At 33.7% G+C, this 11,634-nt stretch overlaps 1 protein-coding gene across 1 annotated transcript; it reads left to right on the top strand.

The window, feature by feature from the left end:
* The first annotated feature begins 4,465 nt into the window (after window positions 1–4,465).
* On the top strand, window positions 4,466–5,048 carry LOC105328689 (C-C chemokine receptor type 7-like). The gene is made up of 2 exons (XM_011429671.3): window positions 4,466–4,918; window positions 5,019–5,048. The coding sequence occupies exons 1-2, from the start codon at window positions 4,466–4,468 to the stop codon at window positions 5,046–5,048; spliced, it is 483 nt and encodes a 160-aa protein (XP_011427973.2).
* The last annotated feature ends 6,586 nt before the right edge of the window (window positions 5,049–11,634 follow it).

Here is an 11,634-nt window from a genome sequence, read left to right as displayed (position 1 = left end):
TTGGGGCACATGGTGGGGATTTGATATACCGTGTATCTAAATCCGTATCTGATTTATCTAATTCTTTTCGTATTGATTTTAAATTATGTCCAATGTTTTTACTGAGCGCGTTTGGCGACTTCTTTTCCGCCGCATCGTGATCGACGGAAGAGTTTTGCGTTGGAGTGTCGCAGGCGGTAGATCCTAGAACGCTTGCGTATGATTTCGCCGGACTTTTTGGCCTACTGTTGTTTCCGCTTATTTTAGCAAGTTTTTTAATTTCACATTGAGTTTTTTCTTGACTACCGTGAACATTTTCAAGATCTGATTCTATACGCTTGATTCGATCTGCGTTAAGTTTTTGGGAGGAGTCATACTTCGTGAACCTTCCGCGCGCCTCTGCTTCCAGAGTATCGTAATCAGACTGAAGATTATTGTGTTCTGATTCAAGTAACTTGATTTTTGAATCCATCGATTGAATAGTATTCTCTTTTTCGGTCAGAGATTTTTCTAGATCTGTCACACGTTGCAGCAGGGATTGTACTACAACCCTTAGTTCTATAATCGGAATTTTAGACATATCAGTACCGCAGCCTTTCTGTTTATCAAACACGTGCTCTATACCTGTCCCGTCACCCTGAATAAACATATGTAAGGTGTAACAATCTCTTGCGTATTTCTGTGCACTAGAGCCGCTTTTTGTTGTTTTTCTGCTAATAAGATTACCATTTGGACAGTCATTCTGGGATCTTGCTCGTGAGCAGAGAACATTTCTATACCAGCATATAATATTTTCATCGTTTGAACACATTTCTAGCAATTTTCCTATGTACATCTCCTTTGGTAAGTTATGCAGGTGTGCATCAAGAATTTCGATACTTGGTTGGTTAATTGCACTATCATTATCACCAACATCGTCAAAATTGGATATTTGCGAACTTATGAGTGTTCCATTTATATCCCTCTGTACTGTGTACTGATCTATACTATGATAATCACTACTCACGTTTTGCGAAGTTGGTTTGAATTGGTATCTCTGACATTTTAATTAAACAAAAAAACATTTCTCTGCCGAATTTTAACGATTATCTCTTACTTGTAAAGAAAGTCTCGTAAACCCCACGGCAATCGGACGACAAACAGAACAAATATAGCCGCCGAAATAAACAAGATGCACGTAGATTTCAGCAGGCATCCAAGACGATTTTCTTGTGTCTGAAAAATCAGACTTAGATTGTCTTATGAAATTACAAGATTTAATAAAAGGACCAGGCGCAAATGCAAATACATGTATGTGAAAATGTAATAACAGTTATATAATGGTCTCGCTAACAAGCATGAACTTTGTTTTAACCATTTTTTGATAGAAATTACTCTTGCAAGGGCATACTGAAAACAAAACAAAAATCTAAACGAATTTTTCTTAATGACATTTTAATTATATTAAGAAGATTTTTCCAATGTAAATCGCATTTATAAAATGATTTTGAAGTCAAAAAGTAATTTGGTGCATGAATAGAAAGTATACAGTCAATCATAAAATTCATTCTTAGCAATAAGAAATGTATTTGAATTTCATAGAAATATGTGATACTGTTGTACTAATAAGATTTCATACGATTCATATCATATATATAGTAGTATGTAGGATATTTTATATCTATGAGAGACATCTTTCATTATAAACCAGAAAGTGGGAGATATATCTCAGATTAAAGACGAAGTTTCTAATTACATTTTCAATAAATTAACACTACGAAAGGCGCGGAGTGATAACACAATTACGTTATTTTATATTAAAAATTTGAAATCGCAGTTTATCTGAACTGTGATAAACATTGAATCTAAGAGTACATTTTTACTTACAAACATTCCAGTGAATTTTGATTCCAAGGATATGACGTATGAGTGAGTACTCAAAAGTATTCCAACTACAGAGTACCTAGAACTTGAACTTATATATTCTTATTATAAATCAGTATTTCATTTCAGTATGTGCAGCCTCTGCAAAGAAAATGAACTGAAACTGTTAGTGGACCGACCGACCGACCGACAGACAGACAGGCAGACAGCAGCAAAGCTCTTCCTTCTTCGAAAGGGGAGGGGGGTTTTAAAAAACTACAAAGCCCAAAAACAAATTGACGGACTTTGGGAAGGAGGATGGAGGCGGTGTTAGCTGGCTGGATCTAAAATTTCGACAGGTGATCATGAAAATGATGATATAATAATTATTCAATTTGCATATATCCAAATTAAGTTACGCGCATGTAACAATTCGTTGTGTTACCCGTTGCCAAGTGTGTTGCTAACGCTGAGGGGAATAGAACGGATTACCAACTGCGTCTTAACCAATCAGATTTCAGTATTTAACATGAAAGTATAATAATATATAATGTAACAGTTAATTGCTGTATGCATGTACAACTTCATACTTGTACTATATTTAAATATATTTACAGTAATTGTTGTTTATACAGGCACGTAGCATCGTTTTTGAAAGTGGGGGGGCCAGACCCATCCAAAAAATTTTGACAAGCAAAAAAAAAAAACAAAAAAAAAAGGAAATTTAAAGTTTCCAAAAATCTTCAAAATCCTAATCCGTCGGAGGGGGGGGGGGGGGGGGGGGGGGGGGATAGACTAAACTCTAAACTATACATGTACTTCCAAAAAAAAAATTCTTCCCTATCAAAATTTTTTTCCTTCCAAATCATGAAATTCCTAATCCGTGGGGGGGGGGGGGGGAAGTAACTTCAATTTGACTCCTCTTTTCCTTATTTTCATATCAATTTTTTACTTACTTCCAAAAAAGTGGGGGGTGGGGTGGCAACTCCGTTATAATTAATTTTTTATATGTAAATTTTAAAAAATTGATTGCTGCGAGAAAAAGTGGGGGGGGGGGGCCTGCGCCCCCCCCCCCCCCCCGATGCTATGTGCCTGTTATAACTGTCTTATTACATGTATATTTTACAGTTATTTGTTGTATACATGTAGTACTATCATGTACTATTTGCTCACAGTTATTTGAAGTATATAGTTGTGTTAGTACCTGTATTTTAGGTAACAGTTATCTGTTGTATATATAACTTTATACGCGTACTTTATGATGACAGTTATTCGTTGCGTATAACTGACATTGCCCGTTCAGTTGAACTCACAAATGGAAATCATCGAGGTTCACCTGGCCACGCTCAGCTATTTTAATTAGTAGCAGCTACGACCTGAGGTCACTATGACCCAAACCTGACAACAACAACACACCTGTAATGCAAACAATGTCGTTAAAGTCAGACACGACCTGTCTTCCATTGTTTTCTTTTTTTCTCCTATCTGCGCAATGTATGTGAAGATTTCCACTACGTAATTCCATAATAATATTTTCATGTTATATGATATTTTTGAACTTGGATAGATAATTTCAATTGAAAATTAATACTCTTTGACTTTATTAAAAAGCATCTAATCACATTTTGCTTGCTATTAAATGAACAATTCAAAATACTAGTATTCTAACTCCCAAAAAGCCTGGTAATGCACCCTGAATTTTAAATCTTAATAAAGAGGGAAAATCTATCAAGGATTATATATAAAAACCAAGGAACATCGCATGTGTCATTAACAGACAAAGTGACGGGTGAAATGAAACGCGGCACCATCCTAAGGTTTGTTATTATATATTTATGACAGGACATATTACGATAAAACCAATTCATTAATTTTATATAATCATCTATCGAAATAAGAGTAACAAATACTTATGAAATTAATTTCATCTATTAATCGCGTAGAAAAATATCGCCTCAAACAAGTTTGAATGTGACATTTTTTTTCAATTAATCTAGACTAGTGCATTTCAGTTTTCATCATAAAGATGCGCCTTGCATTTTATATTATAGAAAATCAGTTGCAGTCTTTAGACAATATGATAATATATTCCCCATGAGATATGGATGACGCTAATGGTTTGAAACTGGTCCAATATAATCCGGATTGATTTTTATTCATGCACTGAGAGGATAGAGCTCTATAAACACAGAGAGATCGGCATTGCAAGAATTTCTTCGTAACAGTTTACATTCCTTGAATCAACCTCTATGTACAACCTCTATGTACAGATAATGTGAATGCAAAGTCATCCTTCACGACAGTCGAAACTAAGTTCCTGTGCAGTCCCCTGGGGGCACGGTTTGACAATTATTTATTGCTCATACGCGATCAGTCCACCTATATGCCTCGACCCCGTTTTTGTAGAAGCATTTCATACTTGATGCTTTGAAGATTGAGTGAGGGAAAAAGTCTCTCTATGATGCACATTGGTTGCAGTGTCATTAATGATGGATTATTATTATTCGTTTTTTAACAATGGGATACTTTCACCTTGAATTGTGTCTCTTGTGACTCTATTAAAGTTTTTTTTAAGAACGTGCCTTAACATTTGGTGAATGTTCTGCACATTGTCTGGATTCAGAGCACCTGTTTTTCAGTAAGAATGATTTACACGCCATACAAGAACGGGAGTAGCAGCGTTGAGGACGAGGTTCACGAAGTGTTACGCAATCTGCATACGCTGGACGGTAAAAGGACAGTGATCTTGGTGATTCTAGTCCTGGTGATGTTTTTCCCGTTGGTCACTAACGGTATAGTCCTCACCACGTATGCTAGGTTCGGATGTCTTAGACGTACCCATGATAAACTTATCATTAATCTAGCCGTTCTGAACATCATCATAGTGCTCAGCGTACCGTTCTATGCCTCTTCACTCATTCTGCCAGAATATGTTCTGACCAAGAAGCATCTTTGTCTTCTGAACTTCACGGTGTTTCGTAGTGGGATACTGGCCTCGTTATTTGTGTTGCTGGGACTGGCATTAGAACGACTGATCTGTATAGTCAATCCCTGGAAATACCGCAAAGTCAACTCATGTCACGTGATAGCCTGGAACGTCTGCTCATTCTTGTTTGGGTACATTTATTTCTTACTCCCGTTTTTCGGGTGGAATAATTGGGATAAGTATGGAGTTTGCACTATTCATGTTTTCACAGATTCGTTCAGGATTGGTGCTGAAGTTTTAGTTCTGTGTCTCCTCGTGGCAAACTCGTGCATTCACCTATACCTCTTTTACATTGCAAGAGGACAATCTAAAAGAATAGATAGCTTGATAAAGAGCGTTCAACTTCAACATACCGGTAACGGAAAGCGGGGATACCGGAAGCGGAAGGCCTTCGTGACGGTGTTTATGCTGGCTTTCATGTCCACCCTTTGTTGGCTACCTCATCTATTTGTTGTCTGTTTTGTTATATACTTTAAGATGGGATTTATCTTTAAGCAAGTTCTTACAGAGATCTCGTACGTTCCAGTTCTGCTGAATTCCGGTTTCAGCCCGGTTATATTCGGATATAGGAATCGCCACTTCCGCTCGGCCATTAAAAGTCTTCTCTGGCGTGTGAAACACGAATGTGTCTAACATTTTAAAGACAATGCATAAATCCCCTCCTCAAATAATGCATTGCATGTTTTATTTCAGAGTATGTAAGTCGTGAATTTAAAAAGAATAGTATTTATATTCTCTAATCATTTTTGTGAATATATATTTTATATTTCTTTTATTTTAACATGTATTTTTAAGTACTTTTACATGATTTACATCGGTATCAATAAAATGCTGTTAGTTGTTAATACTTGTCGTTTTATAAGTTCTGTTAGTTTTAAATTTTAAAGAATTAAAACAAAAGAGATTTCAAAATAAAAATAAAAAACAAATACAAGTTGGTTTTCATCGGTGGTTGGTTTATTTTAAGTTCATTCAAATTATTTCCTATTCTGGTCAGTATCTTTTTTTAGTAATAAATTGTTGACAGTTTGTGAGAAAAGGTATGTCGCACGCAATTTTGAGTGAATGAACTGGGGAAATCTGATTTGATTTATTTGCATATACACATGTAATTGTTCATATGATGCCACTGCCTCTCTTACTGCATAAACAATTTATCAAGTTAAAATAAGATAAAATCAGTAATCCATTTGCATATCATGGCCAATTTGTCTTAAAGCACGGTCCAGAGTCAGCGTCAGTTTTTCTTACCCGGCCTATAATGGGAGAGGATCGTACATAGTGGTCGGGGTTTTCGTCAATAGACATGAATTTCTGGAATTAGAATTATATAATATTTCTCTCTGACCGCTGTTTTAAACGTATGTTTTTGTTCATCCTTTATGTATAATACCCATGTAAAATTTATACTATAAACTAATAGATACCAGTAATCATTTTCAAAACTGTTTAAATGAAGTTCGGACATTTGGCATGACACACTACGTATTTTCATTATACTTGTACTATCTGGATGTTCACAGTTCACCGCTTTCTGGTTGTTGACAACTTTTGTGTAGAGTATTTTGTAATTTTTATGTACGCTGTCGTGTCAGCTGTCAAAACCGTACATAAAGGTGGCGACCTTATTTTTCTACAAATGTATGTTTTGGGCAAAGACAGTCTTTATCCAAATTACCGCATCTTAACACACCTTGAAAATGCAAATGAATCTTCGGATTTAGTTTACAAGTAAAAAAAGGTAATTTAACATTTTAATTTGGGGCACACTGTGTTTATACACTGTAAACACATTTATATACATTTTTTCATCCACGTTTGACAGCCATGATAATTTTAGAACAACATCCTTTTACCCATCTTTCCAAGTCAAAGGTTTCTGATCCGCACCTCTCCTTACAAACATCTTTGCTAGTCAAGGGTTTTGATCCGCACCCATTATTACAAGGTAGTGGACCAAAAACCCTTTGCTAGCGAAGGTGCCTTTTATCAGTCTTATTGTTCAAATCATCCAGCATGGAATTGATATTTATCTGGAACCAATTTAAAAGAGCATTAAATAAAAACAGCATCTGAAAACTAGAGTTACGAAAGGAAATTCATCGACAGTATAAGAGGCTTGACAGTAGGAAAGGTCAACAGTAAGTCCATCGCTAGTTCAATTGCTGATCACATACTGGCTCATAAAGCTCAATAGGGCTTTGTGATAGATTCAGCAATCGCACGATACATGGATAAAGCTTACATAGGCATTGCCTGCTGCCTAATCCAATTAAATTTATCATTAAATATTATATGTCAATTTATTTGCATAATAAAATATGTTCAAATCAAATCAGCAATCGTACGATTAAAAGTAAAAAATATTAATTATTAGATTAATGAAATGTATTAAAAAATCGATTCGTAGTGTTATCAGAGACAAAGACACTTGAAAATGGTAACATAAATAATATAAAAATGCCCTTTAGTAATATATTTATTTCTAGTATCATAATATCTAGATCTGCACCTGACTGACTTACAAGTAGACTGGCAAATTCAGATATATGTTGTTCTTAAAGTCATTTTTCACCATTATACATGTATGATTGATAGGCCAATCTCTCTCTCTCTCTCTCTCTCTCTCTCTCTCAACTACTAACATTTGGTGAATATGTTACAAAACTTGAAATTCAAAATAAAAATTTCTTCCACGTAGCAAGTATAAATCATCATGATGGACATTCAATTTGATGTCTAAAATTCATGGAATAAAAATAGATCTACCTCGTAAATATTGCGAATATCTCTGCTATATCTCGCATTTTGGCTTTATAACTCCAGACCAGCTGGTTTCTCGATAACTAAATTACATCAGAGGAGAAATATTGTTCTCAAAATGTCTCCAAAGGTCTCTCAAAGTAGCTATCAAATACAAAGCTATGATAATAAATATTTGTTAGCATATCATTTGGTTTGATATATTTATCTGATCCATATTCATTCCTTCACAGCCGAATAACGATTATTTTGTTTCCTAATGCCAGATCTGATCTTTGCAATTGTTTTAGAGAGAGCATTCTCCGCAAATGTATGATGAGATTATCCGATCATTTTCATGAGAGAGAGAGAGAGAGAGAGAGAGAGAGAGAGAGAGAGAGAGAGAGAGAGAGAGAGAGAGAGAGTACTTTAATACATGTACAATCGAAATAACTGCTCTCTTTTGTGAAGAAAAAATAACTTTAAGTTCACTATATAAGTATATTTTTTTATTGTATCCAAATAATATTTACACTAAAAACACTCCACCAGTTACTAGTAAAATGAAACAATTCCTTGTTTTTGCTGGTTGTTTATTCATAAATGTACGCGAAGGTAACGAACATTCAAAATATTTTGTGCATGCCAATCTTTATATCTGGTTAAATGAGTAAAGTTTACCTACACCTGAAGCAAGTTTAAGAAGAACATGCATATGAAAACAGGAAAGCCTTTAATTATGTGCGGTTTAGCATTTCCTGTCATTAACTGAGATGCAATAGTTTTACACGTCCTTTATTGATTCTTCTGCAATCCCCTAGTGGAGGGATGTTGGGTTAATGTCCTACCTAGTCGTGGTCCACGTATACTTATCCAGTATGGAACGCCAAATTAACATATATTCACATATTTACATTTTCCAGTGTCTTTGCCTGTGATAACATCATGAACATAACGTATCGAATTTGTACTATAGTCAAACTTCGTTATCTCGAACTAGATGGGACTGTTAAACAATTTCGAGATATTCGAGTATTCGAGATATCGAGGGTAAAATAAGTGGTTGGGACTTACAAATCACTTAGACATATCCATTGTATTCGAGATATCGAAGTTCAGTATATTCCAGAGGATGTGAGAATGCTTTTGTTGAAAGAGAAATGCAATGCATGTACTCAAGTTTTTCTTTTATTTTTCGAGTTTTTCTAGGTATCGGAAGGCTATTAACCTAACCAAATAGTCTTGAGAAGCAATCAAAAAGCGACAATTGGTATCGGAGAAATTTAAAACGGAAAGTTACCGTTGGTTTCTCTGCAAGGGTCCGTTATGACTAAATAATCCGATTGACGATTTCAAAAGATCATTAAACTCCGGAAAAGGACAGAAATATGAATTATATTTTCATATAAAAAAACAGGAAGTTATAGTAAACAACACAATGTAAGATTATTAAATTTCATTATTATTTTTAAAGAAATAAACAGTTATTTGTACGGCACCATGTTTGTATTTTACTTTTGTTATAGAATCGATATGTCCATTTCTTTGGTGAATCATCCGGGATATGAACGTGGCGGCATTGCATAAAAAATACATTTTATTGTTTATATTCACATCTTTCTTTTAAAAAAATATTAAATTGATTGTAAAAATTAAAAAAAAAAAGTAAAATTCACCAATTTAGTGTCAGTGTACATCAATACTTAGCTAAAAAGACAGCCAAATCGTCTCCTATGGGACTTCGTGCAGTCCGTGATTTATCTTAGGTCGCTGTAGATCCGCTATACTGCTTGAAAGCAATGTAACGGATAGAAAACCCGTGGGTTCCGACGATGTGTAGATTTCGACCAACAGATAAACGGGGCGTGTAGATTTCAGTCTGGCTGTTTGAGCTATAAATTAACGCAATTATATCTTATTGATCTAGTCTGTGACGAGTTCAGGCGAATAAAATTTCTTCGATCTCTTCGTAAGCCTTGTGAGGTTGAAAATTTTATTAAGGTTGAATGAAGTGAAATTGGCGTAAACAAATTGTTTTGGATTAAATAACGATGATTAAGATGTGCTTCAAAATCATTAAGTACTTCATATTAAACATAACTACAAGTGAAATGAATATGTTTAATATGCAATAGAGTGAGCTCACCGTGCATCGGGCACGTGCCTTGGATCGGACAACTTTGGTCATATACAAATAAATGTGCATGTGTTGTTTCGTATATTCCTGAATTAGAACTAATGAATTTAATCATTATCAAGAATTTGATTATCACATTGTCAAAGGAATAGTAATGTAGGCATCGTGAAACAAAGTCACACTTGTATATGTAATCAATAAAAAATGGTTTCTATTTTTTTTTGTGGGGGGGGGGGGGGGCACAAAAGCGCAATTTAGATGTTGTTCATTTGAATCAAAAACCAAAAACGCACCATCTACCCAAAATAATTTTAATGTTTCGAAAGAAATTTTAATAAAATTTGTCGTGGAAATTTGATAAAATAATTTCAAGGCTATCTTTCGCTCCATATATTCATTTCACCATGGATCGGACACAAATTAACAATGCATCGGAGGTCTCATTGTATAATTTTTTTCTAATGATTATCATTTCAGGTTCGTATTCCTTTTAACATAATTTAAATGCATAATCAAATAATCTTTCAAAAAAATATAAGAAAACATTTCTACTCACACAAATCAAAATCGAAGTTTAAGGGATATAGTATTTTAAAAACAAATTAAGTTCTTGTAGGTTCAGGCATGATAAAAAAAATTCCTCGCTGATAAATATCCCTTTTTAAAACAGAAACATAAGTCTAAATTCCTGGCTGTAATTTTAAGGATTTACATTAACACAAATCTAAATATCAATTTAATAAGTTCATTTATCGGAAACTCTAAAGAAAATATCGGGTTTTTTAAAATCTTATTGTATGGTTTTTCTATGCTTGTTAAAATAAATGCTGCATTAGTTTGCTTTATTGTTTCCATTTTTTTTTTTAATAATTCACTAATTTTCTTTTAATGATTGAACAAAGGGAAAACATGTAACTTTTAAAACCCATTTAAAACAAGATTTATTTATGTTTGGACGACAATTGATCGCGAATCAAAAACCAAAATCAAAAGGTGTCCGATACATTGTAAAATCACCCTATTAAATCATTTTCTTCAATTCAGTTCAATTTTTTTATTCTCTCAGAACCCATACAATTTGTACAGGAATTACATGACATATATTATATACACATATTTACAAACAAAGAGTATGAAAGAGGATTTAGAGCTTGAATATCATGTTTATGAAGAACAGACAATCTCATAAGTTTTGATTATGAAAAGAACGTTATCATATTTTTTTTTAAGAAATTTAAAATTTGTTTGTATGTGACAAAAATTTAGGGAACTTGAAATTATTTGCTTCATCGTAATATTTCCTTTCTAAAAACATTTCCGACCAACTACAGTACATAAGTTTAACAATATTATATATGAGGGTTCAGATTTAGCATATAATAATGGTTCGGAATTTTTATTTGCCCATCCCACCCCAACTATATCATTTTCTTTGTTTTTCCCATATTGATCTTATTTTTATATCAATATATTTTTGAGTCGCATATGTTGAATAAGTTAACAGTCGATGATTTAATTTATCAAATTTGAAACTATGTTTAGCTAATTTTTGTGAATTTGGCGAGCCATAAAAACGATCCTCTGAAATGAAGAATAGCACTTTACTGTAATTCTTTGTTTTCTTTGTACAGATGTACATGTGAGGTTTATTCATAATTTTCATTTTGATTCAACCTAATCAAGTGCCCACAATTTAGAAATATATCTTGCGTCGTTTTACCCATATACAAAGTGACACAATCAATAATGTAAAATTTTAAGACTTTGAATTAAACCCTTAGGAAACTAGTCTGAAATAAACGCATTTTTTTCGTGTTTATAAAGCTATTCGTTTACAATCTGTCATCCGCTACAGTTTTGCAGGTCATTTATCTTTTTAGGTTTATATCAATTTCAGTTATTCCATTCGTATTAATAAGTGAGATTAATAAATTAAAAAAAAAGACCA

Source organism: Magallana gigas, chromosome 3, assembly GCF_963853765.1.
Source record: "Magallana gigas chromosome 3, xbMagGiga1.1, whole genome shotgun sequence".
Classification (NCBI taxonomy): Eukaryota; Metazoa; Mollusca; class Bivalvia; order Ostreida; family Ostreidae; genus Magallana; species Magallana gigas.
This window is presented reverse-complemented; position numbering and strand designations above follow the sequence as displayed.

Coding starts and splice junctions, on each gene's coding strand:
- LOC105328689 (XM_011429671.3), top strand. CDS start 4,466: ATGATTTACACGCCATACAAGAACGGGAGTAGCAGCGTTGAGGACGAG. Junction 4,919..5,018: donor GTCACGTGATAGCCTGGAAC/GTCTGCTCATTC, acceptor ATGTTTTCACAG/ATTCGTTCAGGATTGGTGCT.